Source organism: Hylobates moloch, unplaced genomic scaffold, assembly GCF_009828535.3.
Source record: "Hylobates moloch isolate HMO894 unplaced genomic scaffold, HMol_V3 SCAFFOLD_13, whole genome shotgun sequence".
Classification (NCBI taxonomy): Eukaryota; Metazoa; Chordata; class Mammalia; order Primates; family Hylobatidae; genus Hylobates; species Hylobates moloch.
In genome coordinates, this window is record NW_026652288.1 from 32,374,240 (window position 1) to 32,401,226 (window position 26,987).

Consider the following 26,987-nt stretch of genomic DNA (forward strand, 5'->3'; position numbering starts at 1 on the left):
GCCTCCCAAAGTGCTGGGATTACAAGCGTGAGCCACCGCGCCCGGCCAGCTGTGTTTTTTAATGAAAAGTACAGACAGCTGCACCAGTCGTTTAGTTGGTTGTATTACGTCAGTTACATAAAGTTTTTTTTTTTTTTTTTTGAGACGGTATCTCACTGAGTCATCCAGGCTGTTGTACAGTGGCTAGATTACAGCTCACTGCACCCTCAACCTACTCAGGCTCAGGTGATCTTCCCACTCAGCCTCCCAAGTAGTTGGGACTACAGTTGCATGCCACCATGCCCAGCTAATTTTTTTGTAGAGGTGGAGTTTTGCCTTGTTGCCCAGGGTGGTCTGAAACTCCTGGGCTCAGGTGGTCTGCCTGCTTCAGCCTCCCAAAGTGCTAGGATTATAGGTGTGAGCGCTGTACATAAAGATCTTTAATGGCAAAGCAGCAAATCTGGAAGTCTGTTTAATTTTATTTCAGGTAAGTTTTTAACTAATTAATTTATTTTTTTTGAGACAGAGTCTTACTCTGTCACCCAGGCTGGAGTGCAGTGACGTGATCTCAGCTCAGTGCAACCTCTGCCCCATGGGTTCAAGCAATTCTTCTGCTTCAGCCTCCCTAGTAGCTGGAATTACAGGCGTGCGCTACCACACTTGGCTAATTTTTGTATTTTTAGTAGAGATGCAGTTTCACCATGTTGGCTAGGCTGGTCTTGAACTCCTGACCTCAAGTGATCCACCCACCTCAGCTCCCCAAAGTGCTGGGTTTACAGGCGTGAGCCACCGTTCCCGGCTTGCAGGTAAGTTTTGATACTGTACTTAAGAATGGCTCCCAGGAGTGGTTTGCTCCCAGGGGTGGCTTTAAATTACAAATACTTTATTAAAGTTTCTGGCACAGCGTTGCTTCATGGTGATTATTATCCATTGTGAAGATAGTATTATTGATCTGTGCCAGTGTGTCATCAATAGAGCTTGCAGTTTGAGTTCTTCAGGAATCTTGAGCTCCTATATAGAGGGTCTGGCTAGTATGAGATGATCTACAAAAGAAGTATGGTTTAAATCAAAGTAAGAACTTTGATTTATCCAGCCACTTTATTGATTTTGAATGTAGCTATCAACCACTCAGCCTGGAAAAAGCTGTGTGATTGATAGCTATGTTCAAAATCACCAAAATGCATCCAGAACTTAGGCAGCAGAATGGACCTAGTGTTACCTGGTTTCTCAGAATTAGGTGTAGCAGGTAGGCTGGGCACAGTGGCTCACGCCTGTAATCCCAGCACTTTGGAAGGCCAAGGCGGGCGGATCATGAGGTCAGGAGTTCAAGATCAGCCTGACCAACATGGTGAAACCCCGTCTCTACTAAAAATACAAAAATTAGCCAGGTGTGGTGGTGCACACCTGTAATCCCAGCTACTCGGGAGGCTGAGGCAGGAGAATTGCTTGAACCCGGGAGGCGGAGGTTGCAGTGAGCCAAGATTGCGCCACTGCACTCCAGCCTGGGTGACAGAGTAAGACTCTGTTTCAAAAAAGAAAAGAACAAAGGAAAAAAAGAAAAAAGGAATTAGGTGTAGCAAGTAAATGTGGAATAGAGTTATTAGAGATACGTGTTAATAATTTGATGGGGGGGTGGAAAGAGAAGAAATGCAAAAACAAGCATAATGTGAAAACCACAATAATTAACTCTTTGCATATCAGCTTAGTGAGTCACTATATGTACGTCATTAGAGTAATTTTAATTCATAATGCTGATCCTAATTATAATTGAAAGGTTAAAAGATGTTTTGTGTCTTATGTCTGTGAAGGGAATTTATAATTTATATTCTACAGAGGTTTTCATCCAAAATGGTGAAAAAACCCCAAGCCTCAAATGATTGTAGCACTTAAAGAGATAAGCTTCAGTTATCTAGAAATGTACTTATGAAACATTCCCTCTCTTATTATGTATGAATCAGTTTCTGGCTTCTATGGCCCTATAGTATAGATTAGAAATCCACCCAACAGCCAAAGCCATAAATACATAAATATCTCCTGAGCACTGATGTGTGGTTTGAATGGTGCTTAATTCGCATTTCTTTTTTTTTCTTTTTTTTTTGAGACGGAGTCTCACTCTGTCACCCAGGCTGGAGTGCAGTGGTGTGATCTCGGCTCACTGCAGTCTCTGCCTCCGGGGTTCAAATGATTCTCCTGCCTCAGCCTCCCAAGCATCTGAGACTACAGGTGCTCATCACCATGCCTGGCTAATTTTTGTATTATTAGTAGAGAAGGGGTTTCACCATGTTGGCTAGGGTGGTCTCGAACTCCTGACCTCAGGTGATCCCCCCGCCTCGGTCCCCCAAAGTGTTAGGATTACAGGTGTGAGCCACTGTGCCTGGCCTTAATTCACATTTCTTGTGTCAATTTGGTCCTTACAGATTTGAGGTAATCTATAGACGAAAAGACTGAAGCTCAGAGTGGTAAAAGAATCTTGTCAGAGATCTTTAGCTGGGGCACTGGAATCCACATTTTCTGGTTCCAAATCCAGTACTCTTCTATAATAGTGTAGAAGCACCTGTAAATTCAGGTAGCAAATCAAAACAATATGAAAATGAGTTCTAACATTTGAGTCTTTAATCCATCTTGAATTAATTTTTGTATAAGGTGTAAGGAAGGGATCCAGTTTCAGCTTTCTACATATGGCTAGCCAGTTTTCCCAGCACCATTTATTAAATAGGGAATCCTTTCCCCATTTCTTGTTTTTGTCAGGTTTGTCAAAGATCAGATAGTTGTAGATATGCGGCATCATTTCTGAGGGCTCTGTTCTGTTCCATTGATCTATGTCTCTGTTGTGGTACCAGTACCATGCTGTTTTGGTTACTGTAGCCTTGTAGTATAGTTTGAAGTCAGGTAAAATCCTACAAGAAAACCTAGGCAATACCATTCAGGACATAGGCGTGGGCAAGGACTTCATGTCTAAAACACCAAAAGCAATGGCAACAAAAGCCAAAATTGACAAATGGGATCTAATTAAACTAAAGAGCTTCTGCACAGCAAAAGAAACTACCATCAGAGTGAACAGGCAACCTACAGAATGGGAGAACATTTTTGCAACCTACTCATCTGACAAAGGGCTAATATCCAGAATCTACAATGAACTCAAACAAATTTACAAGAAAAAAACAAACAACCCCATCAAAAAGTGGGCAAAGGACATGAACAGACACTTCTCAAAAGAAGACATTTATGCAGCCAAAAAACACATGAAAAAATGCTCATCATCACTGGCCATCAGAGAAATGCAAATCAAAACCACAGTGAGATACCATCTCACACCAGTTAGAATGGCCATCATTAAAAAATCAGGAAACAACAGGTGCTGGAGAGGATGTGGAGAAATAGGAACACTTTTACACTGTTGGTGGGACTGTAAACGAGTTCAACCATGGTGGAAGTCAGTGTGGCGATTCCTCAGGGATCTAGAACTAGAAATACCATTTGACCCAGCCATCCCAAGGACTATAAATCATGCTGCTATAAAGACACATGCACACGTATGTTCATTGCGGCACTATTCACAAAAGCAAAGACTTGGAACCAACCCAAATGTCCAACAACGATAGACTGGATTAAGAAAATGTGGCACATATATACCATGGAATACTATGCAGCCATAAAAAATGATGAGTTCATGTCCTTTGTAGGGACATGGATGAAACTGGAAAACATCATTCTCAGTAAACTATCGCAAGGACAAAAAACCAAACACCGCATGTTCTCACTCATAGGTGGGAATTGAACAATGAGAACTCATGGACACAGGAAGGGGAACATCACACTCCGGGGACTGTTGTGGGGTTGGGGGAGGGGGGAGGGACAGCATTAGGAGATATACCTAATGCTAAATGATGAGTTAATGGGTGCAGGAAATCAACATGGCACATGGATACATATGTAACAAACCTGCACATTGTGCACATGTACCCTAAAACCTAAAGTATAATAATAAAAAAAAAAAAAAAAGAAAATGAGTTTCATGAGACATTCAGACCATAAGAAATATTGCCATTAACAAAGAGATTTGTGGAAGCTGGATTTTGTCAAAAAAGACCTTGTAGTTGGAAGTGGACCTCGAACTAGAACCTGAAGGATGGTTAGCAAATGGATAGAGAAGAGGAAAATATCCATTCTAGGTGCAGTCGTATGAGCAGGAATTTAGAGGAGAGAAGAGCATAGTGTTTGTGGGAAAAGGATGCTTTGAGCTTGCTGCTTTTAGCAGTGAAAAATCAGACTTGATGGAGGTCATTTGGAGTTGTAGGAAACTTTGACTAAGTCTTTGATTTTAACTTTTTTATTGGAACTACCGCCAACACTTAAAAGAGCATATGAAATGTATACAATTTAAATAATAAATCTCCTTTGTACTCACAACCTAGCTTGAGTGTCACAGGTAATGCTCTCCAGGTAGTATACCATGTGCTGTCTCCCTGTATAATTTTTATTTGTTGCTCTGTTAAATTACTTGTTTGTTCTTTATATTTAGGAATTCATTTAGAAGATAATGACCTGAAATTTGTGGTAGAACAGGTAGACATATTTCTTTTCTCAGAGTAATTAGGAGAAGGATCCTTTTTCTTTTTCTTTTTTTTTTTTTTTCAGACGGAGTCTCACTCTGTCACCCAGGCTGGAGTGCAGTGGCGCAATCTTGGCTCACTGCAACCTCCACCTCCCGGGTTCAAGTGATTCTCCTGCCTCAGCCTTCTGAGTAGCTGGGACTACAGGCGCCCGCCACCATGCCTGGCTAATTTTTGTATTTTTTAATAGAGATGGGGTTTCACCATATTGGCCAGGCTGCTCTCAAGCTCTTAACCTTGTGATCTGCCTGCCTCAGCCTCCCAAAATGCTGAGATTCCAGGTGTGAGCCACTGGGCCTGGCCGGGATTCTCTTTCTTAAAGACATTCCTTATTATCTTCTTGTGCTTTACCAGTTTGGCTTGGGCTTTAGGAAATAAGCTGGTTATATCTACTTGAATTTACAACATGATTCGAGGAGGCTGCAGGTCTAGTTTGGGCACTTTAGGCAGGTTCTTCTGAGTTCTCAAGTCAGTATATTCACTGTACATTCAGTACCTCCAGTCGGGGTTCTCGCAGAATACCTCATTTCCTCATCATGTCCAAGACTGAACTCATGATGAAGGTCTTCTCTTTTTGTGTCTGTATTTCAGTTACCCACGCCACCATAGTGTAGTGCCAGTCAGAAGGCTAAAAGTCATCCTGGTCATGTCCTTGAGGCTCTCCAAATGCTTTGCATAGCCCTAGGCCTTCCTGAGGGGCAGGAAGAGGTAGAGAGATCTGTTTATAGTTCCCAAACCAATGTTCTTTCTACCAGCCTGGACTGGTTTGAGAATTGATTTGGGAATTGGAAACATGTGCTTCACTTAATTTTTATGGATCTGTTTCCTCACCACTAAAATTGAGGCAGTTGTAATAACTTGATAATGTTTCATTAATTTTTTTTTTTTTTTTTTTTTTGAGATGGAATCTTGCTCTGTCACCCAGGCTGGAGTGCAGTGGCGCAATCTCAGCTCACTGCAAGCTCCGCCTCCCGGGTTCACGCCATTCTCCTGCCTCAGCCTCTCCGAGTAGCTGGGACTACAGGCGCCCGCCACCACGCCTGGCTAATTTTTTTTTGTATTTTTTAGTAGAGACGGGGTTTCACTGTGGTCTCGATCTCCTGACCTCGTGATCCGCCCGCCTCGGCCTCCCAAAGTGCTGGGATTACAAGCATGAGCCACCACGCCTGGCCCTGTTTCATTAATTATTGAAGTTTTTTTTAAATAATTCCTTGTATGCTTAGCAGAGATAACAGTAGGCTTTGTTGTGGAGGTAATTCATATTAAATCTTTATTTCTCTATTAGACTCTTGAATGATGATGAAAATAGGACAGAGGATGAACTCACAGTTATTGCCTTCTTTCTCTTTTATTTATTGTTTTTTATTTTTTTCTAAGACAGTCTCGTTCTGTCGCCCAGGCTGGAGTGCAGTAGTGCGATCACGGCTCACTGCAACCTCCGCATCTCAGGTTCAAGCGATTCTCCTGCTTCAGCCTCCTGAGTAGCTGGGATTACAGGCATGTGCCACCATGCCCGGCTAATTTTTGTATTTTTAGTAGAGATGGGGTTTCACCATGTTGGCCAGGCTGTTCTCGAACTCCTGACCTCAGGTGATCTAGCCGTGTGGTCTTCCAGAGTGCTGGGATTACAGGCATGAGCTGCTGTGCCCGGCCCTCCTTCTTTCTTCTATTGAATACTTTAAACAATATTTAAAATATTCAGTATTCAAATATTGAGTATTCAAAATACTCAGTATTGAGCCAGGGAGTGGCATTATTTGGATTGTTTAGTTTAATCCTTACAAGAGCCCTCTGAGGTATAGGTTCAGTTATTTCTTTTTTTTTTTTTTTGACAGGGAGTCTCGCTCTGTCACCCAGCCTGGAGTGCAGTGGCACAATGTGGGCTCACTGCAAGCTCCGCCTCCCAGGTTCACAACATTCTCCTGCCTCAGCCTCCCAAGTAGCTGGGACTACAGGCATCTGCCACTGCGCCTGGCTAATTTTTTGTAGTTTTAGTAGAGACGGGATTTCACTGTGTTAGCCAAGATGGTCTCGATCTCCTGACCTCGTGATCCACCCGCCTCAGCCTCCCAAAGTGCTGGGATTACAGATGTGAGCCACCGCGCCTGGCCCAGTTATTTCATTTTATAATTGATGAAACTGAGGCTTCATCAGGAAAACAATTGTGGGAAAAATTTACATGTGCTCACAAACTAGTGAGAAACAGAGAAAGGACACTGTCCTGTGCATGTGACATTGGAACCCATGTTCCTGATGGGTGAGGATTCTTGCTTGCCATTTTATGGAGCTGTTAAAATTCTGCCATCCAAATTTTAACAGCCTTGTCCATTGTAAAAAAAATCTCTGTACAACAGGGGAGTGTATTTTTTAAAGGCATCCTTTTTTTTTGCAGCCTTCTGCTCACTGTGATGTGTGGTCGCATGTCCATTCTGCATTTGATGTATGAGACCTTGTTGATTGATTGGCTTGATAGAAATTATGGAGTAGAGACTTACTTAATAATGACATTTTCCAGGTATTGAAGCTTAAGTGAAATGTAGGTGTTTAATATAAATATCAAATACACTATTTAGTGTAAATACTTTAATATAGGGATGCTTTTCATTGAGATAATCTTTTGTTGTAAGTAAATTTATGAAGTGATGATGTCTCTTCAATGCTAGCATTTGTTTTGAGTTCCTTGTTTCTCTAAAGTTTGAACATGCCAGGTGCAGAAGCTTTCGCCTGTAATCCCAGCACTTTGGGAGACCGAGGCAGGGGATCACTTAAGATCAGGAGTTCGAGACCAGCCGGGCCAACATGGTGAAACCCCATCTCTACTAAAAATACAAAAACTTAGCTGGATGTGGTGGTGCGTGCCTGGAGTCCCAGCTATTCGCCCAGGCAGGAGGATCACTTGAACCCGGGAGACGGAGGTTGCAGTGAGCCAAGATCACACCACTGCACTCCAGCCTGGGCAACGGAGTGAGACTCCCGTCTCAAAAAAACGAAAAACAAAAAACCCAAAAAATCAAGTTTGATCAGGTGGGTGGCCATCCATCAGGGCAGGCTGGATTTATAGATGTCTAAGGGCATTTGCAGTGTTATAATTCTGTCCAGTGCCAATTGCTGTGTAATACATTAATGCTTTTATTTCAAAGCTGAGTTGACTGGAAAATCTTGGTATTATTACAAGACATATAAAGATTAATATTTTGTTAAATTATATCATCTTAGTTTATAATCCTTTTTTCAGGTTAAAGGACTGGATGCATTTGTTCTGAGCCTGCTCACTCTAGATGGTGAATCAATCTACAGCCTGACCTCAAAGCCTATACTAGTGTTATTAGCACACATTATCCTAGTGAATATAAGACATAAACTGACAGCTATTCAGGTAAGGAAAGGATCCATGAGATTCATACCCTGGTATGACTTTTGTGCTTATTAACACCAGACTGTAGATGTGTTGCTGACAATGTCTTGGTCTATTTTGTTTTCTAAGTCTTCTAGGTATGTAATTTAAAAATCCGATGAAAATTAGCAAAAACTTTTCTTCCCTCATGAGATTGATCTAGTTTAGAATGAGATTATGTTGCACCTCCTTAATAGGATTTATGTGTGTACTGTATAGATATGAATGTTCATTTGCAGAAATCTTAAATATTGATTTAAAAATATACCTTGGGCTGGGCATGGTGGCTCACGCCTGTAAGCCCAGCACTTTGAGAGGCTGAGGTGGGCAGGTCACCTGAGGTCAGGAGTTCGAGACCAGCCTGGCTAACATGGTGAAACCCTCTCTCTACTAAAAATACAAAATTAGCTGGGCACAGTGGCGTGCGCCTGTAATCCCAGCTACTTGGGAGGCTGAGGCAGGAGAATTGCTTGAACCCAGGAGGTGGAGGTTGCAGTGAGCCGTGATTGCGCCATTGCACTCCAGCCTGGGCAACAGAGCGAGACTCTGTCTCAGAAAAAAATAAAACAAAACAACAACAACAACAACACAAAACAAAAAAAGACATACCTCACAGTCTTTTATGAATTTCATATAGGATAATGAGCAGTGACCAAAATTTAATGGGTCTTAATTTCTGTTTTCTGGCTCACATTCTATGTTATATCATTATTTGGGTTGGATTTAGTAAAGCATTTGTTAAATATCTATTATATGGTTTCTTCATATAAACTAGTGAGGACAAATATACACACAGAATGCTAATATGCAGAAAGAAAAGACAGTGTTTGGAGGTTTAGTGGAGGTTGTCAGCCATGCAGTGTGCAGTCTTTGTTGCTGCTATTCAACTCTGCTGCATTGTAGTGTTAGAGCAGCTGTAGACAATGTATCATTAAATGGACATGACTGTCTTCCAATAAAGCTTTATTTGTGGACACTGAAACTTACATTTTCTATACTTCTCACATTCACAAAATATTATTCTTGATTTTTCCCAGTGATATAAAAATGTAAAAACGATTTTCAGTTCTTGGACTATACGGAAACCAGTAGTGGGCTGGATTTGCACACAGGCTGTGCCTGGCTGACCCCTGCTCCATCTGATTGTTGCAACCTGGTGTGCTGCAGACCCCATAGTGTCAGAAATAGTACATCTAAATTTTATGTGAAATCTCCCAATTTTGGCTGAAAATTTTTAAGAAACGCAATAGTTCTTTCTTTTTTTTTTCGAGATGGAGTTTCACTCTTGTTGCCCAGGCTGGAGTGCAATGGCGCGATCTCGGCTCACCACAACCTCCACCTCCTGGGTTCAAGCGATTCTCCTGCCTCAGCCTCCCAAGTAGCTGGGATTACAGGCGTGCGTCACCATGTCTGGCTAATTTTGTATTTTTATTTATTTATTTTTTTGAGACAGAGTCTCGCTCTATTGCCCAGGCTGGAATGCAGTGGCGTGATCTCAACTTACTGCAAGCTCCACCTCCCAGGTTCACACCATTCTCCTGCCTTGGCCTCCCAAGTAGCTGGGACTACAGATGGCCGCCACGATGCCCGGCTCATCTTTTGTATTTTTAGTAGAGATGGGATTTCTCCACGTTGATCAGGCTGGTCTCGAACTCCTGACCTCAGGTGATCTGCCTACCTCGGCCTCCCAAAGTGCTGGGATTACAGGTGTGAGCCACTGTGCCTGGCCCAAGCATCACAATATTTCTATAGGTCAGTGTAGACTTGGTCTGTGCTGTGTAAGGGCTTTCTTTCCTAAGCATTTAAGTTTACACACTAAATTTTTTTTTTTTTTGAGATGGAGTCTCATTCTGTCACACAGACTGGATTATAGTAGTGTGATCTCGGCTCACTGCAACGTCTGCCTCACAGGTTCAAGCGATTCTTGTGCCTCAGCCTCCTGAGTAGCTGGGATTACAGGCGCCTACCACCATGTTTGGCTAATTTTTTGTATTTTTAGTAGACATGGTTTCGCCATGTTGGCTGTGTTGGTTTCAAACTCCTAGCCTCAAGTAACCTCCCTGCCTTGGCCTCCAAAAGTGCTGGGATCACAGGCATGAGCCACCGCACTTGGCCTAAATTTGTTTTAAAAGAAGAGGTAAGAAGGGAAGTGATGCCTCTATTTGCAACTCTCATGAGAGCCAGAGGATTTGGAATCTATTGTACTACAGGGTGTTTTTTTTGGTTTGTTTGTTTTGTTTTGTTTTTTAAGACAAGATCTGGCCCTGTTGCCCAGGCTGGAGTGCAGTGGCATGACCTCAGCTCACTGCAACCTCCGCCTCCTGGGCTGAAGCCATCCTCCCACCTCAGCCTCCCAAGTAACTTGGACTACAGGCATGCGCCACCACACCCGGCTAATTTTTGTATTTTTTGTAGAGACAGGGTTTCACCTTGTTGCCCAGGCTGGTCTTGAATTTGTGGGCTCAAGTGATTCACCTGCCTCCACCTCCCCTAAGTGCTGAGATTATAGGCATAAGCCACCATTCCCAGCCTAGAAAGGTTTTTGTTTTTGAGATAGCATCTTGCTCTGTCGCCCAGGCTGGAGTACAGTGGTGTGATCTTGGCTCACTGCAATCTACGCCTCCCAGGTTCAAGCGATTCTCCCACCTCCAGGCTGGAGTACAGTGGTGTGATCTTGGCTCACTGCAATCTACGCCTCCCAGGTTCAAGCGATTCTCCCACCTCAGCCTCCCAAGTAGCTGGGACTACAGGTGTGCACCACCATGCCTGGCTAATTGAAGGGTTTTTAATACACGGATTTCAACATGTCTTAGCATATATGAGGCTTCATCTTTTGAGCTCTTAGTGATAGTAGCTTGAGTAAAAAATTTTTCCCCTAAGTAAGTTGATCTGAGTTAAATGGTCTTATAGACTGATGATTACTTTGCTCTATTGTTTTATTTATTTACTTATTTATTTTTTGAGACAGAGTCTCACTCTGTTGCCCAGGCTGAAGTGCAGTGGCGTGATCTCGGCTCACTGCAACCTCTACCTCCTGGGTTCAAGCGATTCTCCTGCCCCAGCCTCCCTAGTAGCTTGGATTACAGGCACGTGCCACCATGCCTTGCTAATTTTTTTGTACTTTTAGTAGAAATGGGGTTTTACTGTGTTGGCCAACTGGTCTCGAACTCCTGACCTCAAGTGATCCACCCACCTCAGCCTTCCAAAGTGCTGGGATTACAGGCGTGAACCACTGTGCCCAGCCACTTTACTCTAGGTAAAGTATCACTAAGCCTTGAGGCTGCCAAATGGCATTATTTTCTTTCTAGTGAGAACTTATGGTCACTAATGAATGAGTGAGACGGTTTTTAAGTTGCTCAAACGTTTTCTTCATCAAGTATGTTAAGCGTTGTCCAGGCGCAGTGGCTCTCGCCTGTAATACCAGCACTTTGGGAGGCTGAGGCTGGTGGATCACCTGAGGTCAGGAGTTCGACACCAGCCTGGCCAACATGGCGACACCCTGTCTCTACTAAAAATACAAAAATTATTCAGGCATCTCCGGGCACGGTGGTTCACGCCTGTAATCCTAGCACTTTGGGAGGCCGAGGCAGGTGGATCACCTGAGGTCAGGAGTTTGAGACCAAACTGGCCAACACAGTGAAACCCCGTTTCTATTAAAAATACAAAAATTAGCTGGGTGTAATGGCGGGTGCCTGTAATCTCAGCTACTTGGAAGGCTGAGGCAGGAGAATCGCTTGAACCCAGGAGGCAGAGTTTGCAGTGAACCGAGATCGTCCCACTGCACTCCAGCCTGAGCAACACAGCGAGACTCTGTCTCAAAAAAAAAAAAAACTAGTCAGGCATGGTGGTGCTTGCCTGTAATCCCAGCTTCTCAAGAGGCTGAGGCAGGAATATTGCTTGAATGTGGAAGGTGGAGGTTGCAGTGAGCCAAGATCACACACTGCACTCCAGCCCAGGAGACTAGAGTGAGACTCTGTCTCCAAAAAAAAAAAAAAAAAAAGTATGTTAAGTATCATTTGAAAAATAATATATATACTGTCAACAACTTAGGAGAATTAATAATATGTGGAATACTAGTTGTAGATGTCATTCTTGTAGGGTTGCAGAGGCAAGTTACCTTAATTTCTTGGCAGATGTAAACAACTTTTTACTATTGCTTAAAAACCTGTTTTCCTGTAGTATATCACTATGTATACATCATTTTGTGCTGAAATTTTGCCTTTCTTTTTCTTTTTCTTTTTTTTTTTTTTTTTTTAGATGGGAGACAGGGTCTCACTGTGTTGCCCAGGCTGATCTTGAACTCCTGGCCCCAGGTGATCCTCCCACCTCAGCCTCCTGAGTAGCTGGAGCTTCAGGAGCACACCATCCTGCCCGGCTTCTCTTGCCGTTCAATTGAAGCATTATTCTTTCTATTATAGATTTTTCCTGTGGGTCTTTACTATATCATTCTTCCCTCCCTCCCTCCCTCCCTCCCTTCCTCCTTCCTTCCTTCCTTCCTTCCTTTCTGCTTTTTTTTTTTTTTTTTGGAGATGCTGTCTTGCTATGTTGTCCAGGATGGCCTTCAACTTGTGGTCTCAAGTGATCCTCCTGCTCCAGCCTCCTGAGCAGCTAGGACTACAGGCACCTGGCTTATATCTTTCTCTTAATGGTGTTATTAAAAATGGCTTATTTGATGAATTAAGATAAAATAGTAAAGAAACATTACATACTTATCCAAGTTAATTTTAACCTTTTAAATTAATTTTTGAGTAACCCAACTCCTAAGAAATGTATCAAGTTATTTATGATGATATTATTTTTGTGAAATTATAGAAGCAGCAGATTTTCCCACAACCCCTAATCTGTGAAGTATATAGACTAGAATTAGTACTATAAGTGGTTGAGTAAAATGAGTCTTGGTTTTGAAGTTAACAGCTATGTGACCTTATGCTAGTTAATTTCTCTGAGTATCAGTTTCCATTTATAAAATGGGATAAACTGGCAAATATTTATTTGGTGCCTTGTGAGTATACTACTGCTCCCTGCTGTCTGGGAGGTTCTAAACTATTGTGACTTCTCAATCAGACCATTCTGTAATAAGTGTTGTAATCAGGAGATAAAATCTAGAAATTATCTAAAGCAAGACTTCAAGTTCGCTTTTTTATTAATGCCTCAATTTTTTCTTTCTTTTTTTATTTTTTTGAGACAGAGTTTTACTCTGTCGCCCAGGCTGGAGTGCAGTGGCGTGATCTCAGCTCAGTGCAACCTCCACCTCTCGGGTTCAAGCGATTCTCCTGCCTCAGCCTCCCAAGTAGCTGGGACTACAGGCATGCACCACCGCGCCTGGCTAATTTTTTTTGTATTTTTAGGAGAAATGGATTTTCACCATGTTGGTCAGGCTGGTCTCAAACTCCTGACCTCAGTGATCTGCTTGCCTCAGCCTCCCAAAGTGCTGGGATTACAGGTGTGAGCCACCACGCCAGGCCTCAATTTTCAATTTTTCTTTTTTTTTTTTTTTGAGATGGTGTCTCGCTGTCGCCCAGGCTAGAGTGCAGTGGCGCAATCTTGGCTCACTGCAACCTCCGCCTCCTGGGTTCACACGATTCTCCTGCCTCAGCCTCCCAAGTAGCTGGGATTACAGGTGCCCACCACCACGTCTAGCTAATTTTTTGTATTTTTAGTAGAGACGGGGTTTCACCATGTTAACCAGGATGGTCTCGATCTCTTGACCTCGTGATCCACCCGCCTTGGCCTCCCAAAGTGCTGGGATTACAGGCATGAGCCACCATGCCTGGCTCAATTTTTCGATTTTTATTTTTGTAGAGATGGGATCTCACTGCATTGCCCAGGCTTGTCTGAAACTCGTGGCTTCAAGTGACCTTCCTACCTTGGCTTCCCAAAGTGCTGGGATTACAGGCATGAGCTACTGTGCCAGCCTTCTATTTTTATATTAAGCAATTCTTGACAAACTGAAAAGGTCTGTTACACTGACTAGTAGAAAAATAGGCTATGCTTTCTATATTTGTTTTTTTTTTTTTTTTTGAGACTGAATCTCACTCTGTCTCCCAGGCTGGAGTGCAGTGGCGCAATCTCTGCTCACTGCAAGCTCCACCTCCCGGGTTCATGCCATTCTTCTGCCTCAGCCTCCCAAGTAGCTGGGACTACAGGCTCCTGCCAGCATGCCCGGCTAATTTTTTGTATTGTTAGTAGAGACGGGGTTTCATCGTGTTGGCCAGGAAGGTCTCGATTTCCTGACCTTGTGATCCGCCTGCCTCAGCCTCCCAAAGTGCTGAGATTACAGGCATGAGCCACCGCCCCCAGCCTCTATATTTGTTTTATTCTTCCCTCCCCCATATAAAGATTTTTGGTTTGAGAGTTAATTTATAGATCTGATTTTTAAGAGTTCAGCATATTATATGTTTTTTTGTTTGTTTTTTGTTTTTTTATTTTAGAGTCAGAGTCTCCTCTCTGTTGCCCAACCTGGAGTATAGTGGTGTGATCACAGCTAACTATAACCTTAAACTCCTGAGTAGCTAGGATTACAGATATGCACCACCACGCTCAGCTACCTAAAAAAAATTTTTTGTAGAATTGGAATCTCACTGTGTTGCCCAGGCTGGTCTTGAATTTATGGCCTCAAGTGAGCTTCCTGCTACCCAAAGTGCTGGGATTACAAGTGTGAGCCACTGTGCCTGGCCTTGTATTATGTGTTTTCTTAAAAGTGAAATCTTTTTGACTGGATGTATCTAAATTCCCATGTCTAGAAAAGTAAAAGAATAAGCTGCCAGGCCTGACTCACTTATTGCTGACAGCAGATAAGGGACAGATAATTGAAATGTAAACTGACTTCATGTTATAGTGATAGGAAAAGAATGAAAATGAGGCAACACCTCAGGGAATTTAGTTAAAAACTGTCTGAAATTTCTTTGCTATTAGATAATTTTGTATTTCCTTACATGGACAGAGGAAACAGTATTAATTCGAAAGGATTTTGTCATGGAGTCAAAATTCATTTGTGGTTGCATCACGGTTGTAGTAGTTGTGGTGTATAAGACTTTAGAAGCGAACCAGGCTATGGTGTGTAGCAGTTTAGAAGGGAACCTCTTAGTCAAATGAGGAAATTAAGTTCAAGCAAAAAAGTTCTTTGGAGCCAGGTGCTGTGACACATACCTGTCGTCCCAGGTAATTGGAAGTCTGAGGCAGGAGGATGGCTTGAGTGCAGGAGTTCAGAGCTGCAGTGTGCTATGATGACTCCTGTAAATAGCCACTGCACTCCAACGTGGACAGTGTAGTGAGACCCCATCTCAAAAATAGCTTTTTGGTAATTGTCATCTCATATTTGTAGGTAACTAAAAGGAAAACTAATTCTTAGACTTTCATGTAATATAATAAAGTAATATAGTTACAAATAATTTATAATGAGCTTATGAAAATTACTTATCATAACTTGTACACATGTACATATACACACATGCACATACACAGAGGAAGCTCTGGAGGAATATAAACCTTTGCCACCAATTTTTCCGCTGGAGGAGGATGATATTGGGGCTGTGGAAGACAGATTTTCACTCTTCACTGTATATACTTTTTTTTTTTTTTTTTGAGATGGAGTTTCACTCTTGTTGCCCAAGCTGGAGTGCAATGGTGCAATCTTGGCTCACTGCAACCTCTGCCTCCTGGGTTCAAGTGATTCTCCTGCCTCAGCCTCCCGAGTAGCTGGGATTACAGGTGCGCGCCACCACACCTGGCTAATTTTTTGTATTTTTAGTAGGAACGGGGTTTCATCATGTTAGCCAGGCTGCTCTTGAACTCCTGACCTCAGGTGATCCGCCCTGCTTGGCCTCCCAAAGTGCTGGGACTACAGGCGTGAGCCACTGAACCTGGCCCACCCCCCCTTTTTTTTTTTTTTTTTTTAAAGAGACTTAGTCTTACAGTGTTGCCCAGCTGGTCTCAAACTCCTAGCCTCGAGTGATCTTCTCATTTCAGCCTCCTGAGTAGCTGGGATTTATAGGTGTGAGGTACCATACCTGGCCATACTTTTATATTGGCTTGTTGTTTCTTGTTTTTATACTTTTTTTTTTAAGTAAATATATGTTGATCAAGTAAGAAAAAGCATCAGCGAATAAAAGAAAAAGCTACTATATGCTCAGCTTGTATATTAGTCAAGACAATGTATAAAATCCAGTTTCCTTCTGGGTGCAGTACCTCACATCTGTAATCCCAGCACTTTGGGAGGCCAAGGCGGGTGGATCACTTGAGCCCAGGAGTTGGAGACCAGCCTGGGCAACATGGCAAAACCCCGTCTCTACCAAAAAATACAAAAATTAGCTGGGCATGGTGACATGGCCAGTAGTCCTAGCAACTCAGGAAGCTGAAGTGGGAGGATCACCTGAGCCTGAGGAGGTCCAGGCTGCAGTGAGCTGTGATCATGCCACTGCACTCCAGCCTGGGCGACAGAGTGAGACCTTGCCTCAAAAAAAAAAAAAAAAAAAAAAAAAGCAGTTTCTGCCCTCAGAAATGTCTGGCTCAGGTAGAGTTATAAACTTGAAAAACAAGTGCTGCCCAATATGATGCCAACTTCTAGGAACAGTGTAGAAGTTCAAAGAAGTGAAAGATCAGTATGTGCCACACTAGCAGGAGAAGACTGTAAGGAAGAGGTTTCATACAGGTGTGGAAGCAATCTTCTCAGATCGGGGGAACATCTGAATCCAAGGTATTTCCTACTGTGTAGATTATGTAAAATACATTGCTTTGAGGAGGATATAGAGATGAATAAGACATGATTTCTTACCTTGTTGGGTAGTAGACGGTGAACAACATTGGAACCTGAGATGACATACATAAAATACAATGGAATGTGTTTGCAAGGGAATTACAGATAATGTGCTGGAAAAATCACCCCCACAGCGGGTTCTTGTGGGGCCTCTGAAGGAGTTGGTACTTGGATTAAAGTGGTGATAAAGTGCCACAGAGCAGGATGAATACAACATTTTTTTTTTTTTTTTTTGAGACGGAGTCTTTCTCTGTCCCCCAGGCTGGAGTGCAGTGGCGCGATCTCGGCTCACCGCAACCTCCACCTCCTGGGTTCACGCCATTCTCCTGCCTCAGCCTCCCGAGTAGCTGGGAATACAGGCACCCGCCAACACGCCCGGCTAATTTTTTTTTGTGTTTTTAGTAGAGACGGGGTTTCACCGTGTTAGCCAGGATGGTCTCGATCTCCTGACCTCGTGATCCGCCCGCCTCACCCTCCCAAAGTGCTGGGATTACAGGCTTGAGCCACCGCGCCCGGCTCAACATTTTTTTTTTTTTTGAGACAAGGTCTTGCCGTGTTGCCCAGGCTAGAGTGCAATGGTGCATCCTCGGCTCACTGCAATCTCTGCCTCCCAGGTTTAAGCGATTCTCCTGCCTCAAGCCTCCCAAGTAGCTGGGACTACAGGCGCCCACCACCACACCCAGCTAATTTTTGTATTTTTAGTAGAGACGGGGTTTCACCATGTTGGCCAGGCTGGTCTCCTCACCTCATGATCCACCTGCCTTGGCCTCCCAAAGTGCTGAGATCACAGGTGTGAGCCACCGCGCCCAGCCACAACATATATATATATATATATACACTCGCTCTGTCACCCAGGCTGGAGTGCAGTGGTGCGACCTCGGCTCACTGCAAGCTCCGCCTCCCGGGTTCACGCCATTCTCCTGCCTCAGCCTCCCGAGTCGCTGGGACTACAGGCGCCTGCCGCTGCGCCCGGCTAATTTTTTGTATTTTTAGTAGAGACGGGGTTTCACCATGTTAGCCAGGATGGTCTCGATCTCCTGACCTCGTGATCCGCCCATCTCGGCCTCCCAAAGTGCTGGGATTATAGGCATGAGCCATCGCGCCCGGCCCACAACATATATTTTAAAGGAGGAGATGGTAAGTTCAAAATGGCATAAGGAAGTCCAAGTGGCTAAAAAAAAAAATACAAAGTTTGAGAGGATGGAGGTGAGGTGTTATTCTTATGGAAGACACAGATGTGGGTTTTGGTATTATTACTGAAGAGAGCAGTGGATGGGTAACCTTATTGAGGAATAAATTTAATTTTGTGAATGTAAAAAAATTTAAAAATTAATCTCAGTTAATGTAAAAAGAGTTAAAGTATGCTTTTATTTCAGCTTACGTGGTGTTTTTTCCTAGAGCTTGCCATGGTGGACTTTGAGATGTGTGAATATTCATCAGCATTTGCTTGAGGAACGCTCACCTCTGCTTTTTACTCTTGCCGAAAACTGTGTTGATCAAGGTATGTGGCAGATTTTTGTTTGATATGGGCGTGTAGCTCCATTCTGATTGTTTGGCTGGGATACTCCTTTTTTAGTTTATTTTTTGTCCGGTAGTAGTGCCTTTTTGTTTGGAGTTGTTTCTTTTCTTTTTTTTTTTTTTTTTTGATGTAGAATATCACAAATTGTTATGTTGTCAGATTATAGAGTTCATTTTGGTCTTTTTAGTTTAAAAAAGATAACTACTTTCGCTTCCTTTACCTACTTAGAATGGGTGATTTGCTGTATGTAGGTCACCATGATTTTATCTCCAATTGTTTAAAGATATTTTAATATTTTCTCTGTTCTTTAAGTAGCCTCATTGGAAACAAATGTACTCTCCTTAGTTCTTTTTTTTAAAAAAAGTCCTTAACTAACTTGAGCTGGAGTAAATTATGTTAAATTACACAAAGAATAAGAAATTATCCTATATCCTATTGAGTACATCAAGAAAAGCGTAAGAAAACAGTTGATAGAAAATAAGTTTCACTTAAGTTAACAATGGGTAGGGAGGCTATTTTGCACTTCATTTTATTAGTATTTTTTGTAACGTATAATATACATGCAGAAAAATATCTAAAACCTAAATGAAAAATTTGCCAAATAATTATAAACCAAACATCCATGTAAGTGCCTCCTGCTGCCTTTGTTGCAGATATCCCTCCTATTCCCAGGGAAAGACTTTGAAAAAGAGGAGAATCTTAGGTGCCTTAACACTTGGTTTCCAGTCTTCCTGGTTTTGGGGATGATTTTTTTTGGCAAAAGTTGCCACACAAAACAAAAACAAAAACAGATTCTCTTGTGGTGAAGGAATATGTGAACATAAATGAACTTGGACTTGACCATGAGTTTTTGAGTTACAGAGATGGGATTTGACTTTAGCTGTGTCTGGTTCCAAAGCCCAGACTCCTTTCAGATCCAAGAGTATGGAATGAATATGTATGTGTGTGTCCAAGGGACATGAGGAGTGGTAGTTAGCATCATTCTGTGTGGAGAAAAGTGATCTGTACTTGATGGAGGTAGCACATTCATGAAGGTATAACATAACTCGCATGTGTGTGCATGTATAATATAAGAGGCTCTTGTACCTTTTGGGGGTCTGTTTCCTTCAAGAGTTATGTTTGAGACAGAGTTTCACTCTGTCACCCAGGCTGGAGTGCAATGGTGCGATCTCGGCTCACTGCAACCTCCGCCTCCCGGGTTCAAACAATTCTCCTGCCTCAGCCTCCTGAGTAGCTGGGATTACAGGCATGTGCCACCACGCCTGGCTAATTTTGTATTTTTAGTAGAGATGGGGTTTCTCCATGTTGGTCAGGCTTGTCTCGAACTCCCGACCTCAGGTGATCAGACCGCCTCGGCCTCCCAGAGTGCTGGGATTACAGGCTCGAGCCACTGTGCCCGGCGTCCTTCAAGAGTTTTTACAGTAACAAGCTAGGCCAGAATACAGTGGAGAGGACTATAGCTTGTTTAGTCATAAATATTCCTAAGCCAGGTGAGTGGTTGAAACTAATTTCTCAGTTTTTATTTTATTCTAGGACAGAAATACATAAACATATGCTAATTTTAGATAAAATGACTATCTATACATAATTCAAATAGAGATAATAATGAAAGTATTATTCAATCAGTATAATAATTGATTCATTTATGTTGTTTGTTCCAGGACTTAGTTTATATTCTTTCAACATTTTTAGGTAACATAAGGCTGGGGGTCTAGCAGGGGGCCTGTTAGATGTGAGCATAAACATTGTAAGTCATCCCTTGGTATCCAAGGGGGATTGGTTCTGGAACCTGACCCTCTTGTACCAATATCCTTGTATGCTTTCCTTATGTATCTTTTTAAAAGGTAGGAACCGGGCCAGGCACGGTGGCTCACGCCTGTAATCCCAGCACTTTGGGAGGCCGAGGCAGGTAGATCACAAGGTCAGGAGTTCGAGACCAGCCTGGCCCACGTGGTGAAACCCTGTCTCTACTAAAATACAAAAATTAGCTGGGCATGGTGGTGGGCACCTGTAATCTCAGCTACTCAGGAGGCTGAGGCAGGAGAATGGTGGGAACCCAGGAGGCGGAGGTTGCAGTGAGCTGAGATCGCGTCATTGCACTCCGGCCTGGGTGACAGGGCGAGACTCCATCTCAAAAAAATATATAAATAAATAAATAAAAATAAAATAAAATAAAATAAAAGGTAGGAACTATATGGTATATTTTGGAGAGGATTCTATTCTATGAGTTAAAATTAAGTTCCAAACCAGAAACTAAGATAGCTGGAAAATGTGGCTCTAAGTGACTCATTCCCCAAGAGGTCTCAGTTCTTTTCTATATTATATTTCAGCATGTCATTTGCTTTGCCTTGCAACTAAGAATTTTTTATGTTGCTGTTCTAGGCTAATCAATGGCACTTTTCAGTTTATCTAGTCATAAAATGGTCCATTTTGGCTAGGTCTAAATAGATTCGTAGATAGTGCTGAATTATAACCTTTCATGAACGATTTCATTTTTAAAATGTTTTGTTCTGGGATTTGATCCAAATGTTGACCAAACAGTCACTTATAACTGAAATACGATTCAGTGTCCAGAGAAGGGTATTATATTTGAAATGTTGCCTTTGAAGGATCATCAGAAAGTTGGCAGGATTTTTTTTTTCATTCTATGAAATATAAGCAAAGGATTTTATGAACAACTGTGATATTTAGGTTTTTGTCCAGACATGTTACACCAGTATAATACAGTGGACTGGAGTCTATCATAATGTCAGCATAACTTTGCTGGGCTGATTACATCTATGATAGGAGTAGGTCAGAATCTATTCCTCATTACAATCTAAAGCATTCTTTTGGATGTCACACTAAATGAAAGCATGATTCTCTAAAGACTATTCAGGGCATACAACAATTGATTATGGCATCCAGTGCTGAAAACATGTTATGTATAGTGCATGAGATGTAATATTGCACTTTAGCTGTTTGAAGATGACCTCATGAAGTCACTAAGAGAAACTGGGTTAAAATACTTTGTCATCAAGTCCTGCTGTGACATTTCAGGCAGCTCTGTGACTCTGGGATTAGGTTGTTTCCACACTGAAAGAGTGTTCAAAAAAACAGTCTCCACGGTGGCTCACACCTGTAATCCCAGCACTTTGGGAGGCTGATGCAGTGGATCACCTGAGGTCAAGAGTTCAAGACCAGACTGGCCAACATGGTGAAATCCCGTCTCTACTAAAAACATAAAAATTAGCTGGACATTGTGGTGTGTGCCTGTAATCCCAGCTACTCGGGAGGCTGAGGTAGGAGAATCTATTGAACCTGGGAGGTAGAGGTTGCAGTGAGCCGAGATCACACCACTGCACTCCAGCCTGGATGACAGAGGGAGCCCCACTCTAAAAAAAAAAAAAAAAAAAAAAAAGAAAACAGTCTTTTGGTGACTGATGCATACGTGCATATGTTGATTTCTTTTCATAAATTTGATACTTTGGAATAAATGTTATTGAATATACTAAATATCATTGTCTGTAATTATAATTGTCCATTAAGGATTTCATTTTAGCATAGCATTTAAATAATCTCATGAGAAGAGATTTTGGTTTTAGCATACATTTTAAGTGTGGGTGACATTTTGATCCAGAAGGTCACAAATATTCATTTCCAGGGAGAACCTCCTGATTTATTAAAATAATAATATATGCCTATTGGGTCAACACTCTCCTTTTTAAATGTAAACCTTGAGTTATCTATCTTCAAAGCTCAAAACTTTTCTTCCATCGTTGACTCATTGTTTTCCACCATTTTGTGTTTCTAGCCAGTTCTTAAATCTTACCAGTTCTTCCCCAAGGGTCCCATATTGATCTCTGTTTTCCATATCTACAGCTTTTATCCTAATCTGAAATCTTTAGTTTGGAAAGGCCCTTTAGAGATAATCCTATCTAGCTAAATCATTTTACAAAGAATTGAGACTTATAGAAGTTGCCCAAGAACCAGCACAATGATGTGGAGTTTCTGACTCCAAGTCCTGCTGACACTTTCCCTTGCTTTTTCCAAGCTGGTCAGTGAGGCAGAATTCTAGTAACTAATGATAATGCAGCTAACATTTCTATAGTGTATACACCATATCAAGCACTCTTTGAAGTCTTTAATTATATTAACTAGCTAATTCCTAACAACTATGAGGTAGAGCAGAAGATGGTATAGTAGTGGATATAGTGTGCCTTTTAAAAAACAGCTTTTTTTTTAAAAAGTTTAATTAACCTATAATAAGATCTCATATTTAAGGTGTACAATTTGTGACATTTTGTATATGTATACACCTGTGAAATAATCACAATTAAGATGATTAACAGGGTATAGCATTTCATGTTGTTATTATTTTTTTGAGGCAGGGTCTTGCTCTGTCATCCGTGCTGGAGTGCAGTGATGTGATCTAGGCTCACTGCAACTTTGAAATCCTGGGCTCAAGTGATCCTCCTACCTTAGCCTTCTGAATAGGTGGGACTATAGGCACGTGCCACCATACGTGGCTAATTTTTTTTTTTTTTTTTTTTGAGATGGAGTCTCGCTGTGTTGCCCAGGCTGGAGTGCAATGGCGTGATCTCAGCTCACTGCAACCTCTGCCTCCCAGGTTCATGAGATTCCCCTTCCTCAGCCTCCCAAGTAGCTGAGATCACAGGTACCCACCACCATGCCTGGCTAATTTTTGTATTTTTAGTAGAGATGGGGTTTCAGCATGTTGGCTAGGCTGGTCTCCAACTCCTGACCTCAAATGGTCCATCCTCCTCAGCCCCCCAAAGTGCTGGGATTACAGGCATGAGCCACTGCATCTGGCCTTTTTTTTTTTTTTTTTGAGACAGAGTTTCACTGTGTCACCCAGGCTGGAGTGCAATGGTGTGACCTCGGCTCAATGCAACCTCTGCCTCCTGGGTTCAAGTGATTCTCCTGCCTCAGCCTCCCAAGCAGCTGGGACTACGGGTGCCCGCCACCATGTCTGGCCAATTTTTTTTTGTATTTTTAGTAGAGATGAGGTTTCACCATGTTGGCCAGGCTGGTCTTGAAGTCCTGATGTCAGGTGATCTGCTTGCCTTGGCCTCCCAAAGTGCTGGTATTACAGGAGTGAGCCACTGTGCCTGGCCTGCCTGGCTAATTTTTAAATTTTTCTGTAGAGAAATTTAAAACTCAGAAGTCTTATTATATTGCTTAAGCTGGTCTTGAACTCCTGGCATCAAGGAATCTTCTCACCTCGGCCTCCCAAAGTGCTGGAATTAAAGGCATGAGCCACCATGCCCAGCCTGACATAGCATTTTAAAATCTAGCTTTTAGTTCCTGATTCCCTGTGTGAACTCAAGCAGTTCACTTGACTTCCAAACCAAGGTTCACTTCCTTATAAAATAATCTTTGAATTCTTTCCAGGTATAAAATAATGTGACGTTTTGTAGTCCAGCTTCTCACTCATACTGATGGTGGACTCTTGGAAGTTTGTGTCTAAAAAATTATCCCCTTTTTTGTTGGACAGTTTCAGAGATTACTTTGAGAAGGAGCTCATTTCATTGTTAGGATTAATAATTGCTACAAAGTACTTTTTTTTTTTTTTGAGAGACAGTCTCGCTCTGTCACCCAGTACTTTTAAAATTAATTAGAAAATCTTATATTCTGTCACTTTCATGCAGTATTTCTGCTAACTAGAGCTGTACTGTTCAATACAGTAGCCACTAGCCATGTATGGCTACTTCAATTCAAATAAAGTAAAATAGGTGAAATTGCAAATTTAGTTCCCCAGTTTCACTAGCCACATTTCAGGTGCTCAGAAGCCACATGTAGCTAACGGCTACCATCTGGACAAGCAGCTGTAGACTGCTCAACAACATCAGGGAAAGTTGCATTGAACAACAGTGCTGTTGAGTACTGGCTTGAGTTTTCTAAATGCCAATTTCATAATGTCTTTTTTTTTAATGAGGAAATTTTAAATTAGTCCCAGTTTTATCTTTGGCCTTCTATCTCCTGCTGAATCTGATATTTAATTTAATAAACTCTTGAGTGCTTGCTGTGTTCCAGACACTGTGCTAGGTGCTGTGGATATCGGTGAACTTAGTGAGATAAGGACTAAAATACAGGTAGGACAAACAGGTAGTGCAGAGTAAGGAATGAGGGAGAGAATGTGATTGTTCTGAACCGGGAGGTCAGAGAAAGCTTCACCAAGTGGCTGATACTTGCACTGAGTCTTAAAGAATGGTGGGAATGTTTTAGGTAGAGAACTTGGAAAGGACATGTACTACGTGCAAGAGAGGCACAGAGACTTGGAACATCTTTGTGAATTTGGGAGTTCCAGTAGTTTGGAATGCCTGGAGCAGAGTGTGAAGGGTGTGTGTCTCAGCTGATGAGGTTTACAGGTGGGGTGGAGCTAGATCATGAGGATGCTGGATTTTCATCTCCTTGGTGATCACCATGAAAGGGTTTTTAGAATATTTGCTTACTCCGAGGATATTATTTGAGCTGTGAGAGGTGCTGGGCTTATACCAGTGGATGAGACACACATGGACCCCTTCTTGGTAAACCTTACAAACTTGATGTGAGGTTGTAGCCAAATTCTACCCATCTTTTAAGGCCCCACCCTTCTGATATGGTTTGTTCAATTATCCTGTCTTTATGGGTTTCCCCCTCTGCTACTTTTGGTCAACGGCACACAATTTAGAATCAAACTAACTGCATATTGAATCATTCAGTAATGATTATGTGTCTTCTCTTCTTAGCTACCTAGCTCTTCCTACCCCACCCCATTTTTAGGGAAGAATAGGACTTAAACCTTGCAGTAAGATCTAGCACAATTCTTTTTTTTTTTTTTTTTTTCTGAGACGGAATCTTGCTCTGTTGCCCAGGCTGGAGTGCAGTGGCGCGATCTCAGCTCACTGCAAGCTTCGCGTCCCAGGTTCATGCCATTCTCCTGCCTCAGCCTCCTGAGTAGCTGGGACTACAGGCGCCCGCCACCATGCCCGGCTAATTTTTTATATTTTCAGTAGAGATGGGGTTTCACCGTGTTAGCCAGGATGGTCTCCATCTCCTGACCTCGTGGTCTGCCCACCTCGGCCTCCCAAAGTGCTGGGACTACAGGTGTGAGCCACCGCGCCCAGCCTGATCTAGCACAATTCTAAGAATTGCTAATAACTCAATCGATAGTGATTAAAGGTTACACGATGGAAGAGAGGGAGATAGTTGGGAAGGGAGAGAGGCAGGAGAACGATGGAAAAATTAGAGGGGTCCGCAATAGGAAATGAAGCTTGCAAAGTATAGAGGTCAGCAGGAAGAGGATTTTTTAGAGGAAATGAATTGGAGTTGGCAAGCACTTTCCTATTTAGACATGATAGGCCATGTTCCTCCCTGGTTTTCATGGCTTATCAAGAAAACTCTTGGAACAATTAAAATTTGAAACACTCACAGACTTTTTTTTTTTGAGACAGAGTCTTGCTCTGTTGCCCAGGCTGGAGTGTAGTGGCACGACCTTGGCTCACTGCAACCTCCACCTCCCAGGTTCAAGTGATTCTCGTGCCTCAGCCTCCCAAGTAGCTGGGATTACAGGCGTCTGCCACCACGCCCAGCTAATTTTTGTATTTTTAGTAGAGACGGGGTTTCACCATGTTGGCCAGGCTGGTCTCAAACTCCTGACCTCAAGTGATCTGCTCACCTTGGCCTCACAAAGTGCTGGGATTACAGGCATGAGCCACTTTGCCCAGCTCCTACTTATATTCTAATCCAGAGTTATCAGCTGTAACTTTTCCTGATTTTGCAGGTTCAGATATATTTCTTTTTTCTTTCTTTTCTTCTCTTCTCTTCTCTCCCCTCCTCTCCTCTCCTTTCTTTTCTTTTCTTTCTTTCAGATGGACTCTCGCTCTGTCACCCAGGCTGGAGTGCAGTGGTGCGATCTCGGCTCACTGCAGCCTCTGCCCCCCTGGGTTCAAGTGGTTCTCCTGCCTCAGCCTCCCGAGTAGCTGGGACTACAGGCACCCTCCACCATGCACAGCTAATTTTTTTGTATTTTTAGTAGAGATGGAGTTTCACCATGTTGGCCAGGCTGGTTTCGAAATCCTGACCTCAAGTGGTCTGCCCGCCTCAGCCTCCCAAGTTTCTGGGATTACAGGTGTGAGCCTCTGTGCCCGGTCTAGGTTCAGATATATTTCAAGCCATCATCTTTCATACTACTATTATTTCTGAATTTCTGAATCTGTATCTCTATGCAGGAATTACCTGGAGATGTTATTTGTTTTTCTTTGTGCTTGTCTAATATTTATGAAATTCAGCTTCTCAGGAGAATGTGGTTGCTTGGATGACTATACTGCTCTGGGGGAAAAAGCAATTCTCTATCTTTATTGCTCTTTTTTCCTCAGAGTTTTATGTCTTCATCAGTAGCTTAATTACTTTGGAAAGTTCTTCTGCCGAGTACTTCTGACAGCTTTCAACTTTTACTGTATATTGGAAGCTTTAAAAGTAGATAAAAGCCTCAATCCTTCTTAAACTTGTTCATACAGAGATTGGGCCTTCTTACTTTCCAAACTTTGAAGGTGTACTGTTTTTTGAAGTTTGAAACTGCTGTGTCAGGTTGTAGCCTTTGTCTCTTTTCTCATCTACCTTTGGGCAACGTTTTCTCATTGTTCTTTCCACTTAGGGCAGGTGAAACTCAAAAGTAATGTTTTTGTTTACTAAAGGTGATGTAAAATAATGTAGCAGTGATTCCACTTGAACAAGCATGTCTTG

General features: G+C 42.4%; 1 protein-coding gene across 3 annotated transcripts in view; it reads left to right on the top strand.

Moving 5' to 3' along the window:
• TTC27 (tetratricopeptide repeat domain 27) overlaps nucleotides 1-26,987 on the top strand; it is a 201,509-nt gene that overhangs the window by 6,298 nt on the left and 168,224 nt on the right. For all 3 annotated transcript variants that reach the window (XM_032172645.2, XM_058426737.1, XM_032172646.2), the window contains exons 4-5: nucleotides 7,828-7,968; nucleotides 18,140-18,242. In XM_032172645.2, coding sequence (XP_032028536.1) covers nucleotides 7,828-7,968; nucleotides 18,140-18,242 — 244 coding nt within the window. The remainder of the gene's footprint in view (nucleotides 1-7,827; nucleotides 7,969-18,139; nucleotides 18,243-26,987) is intronic.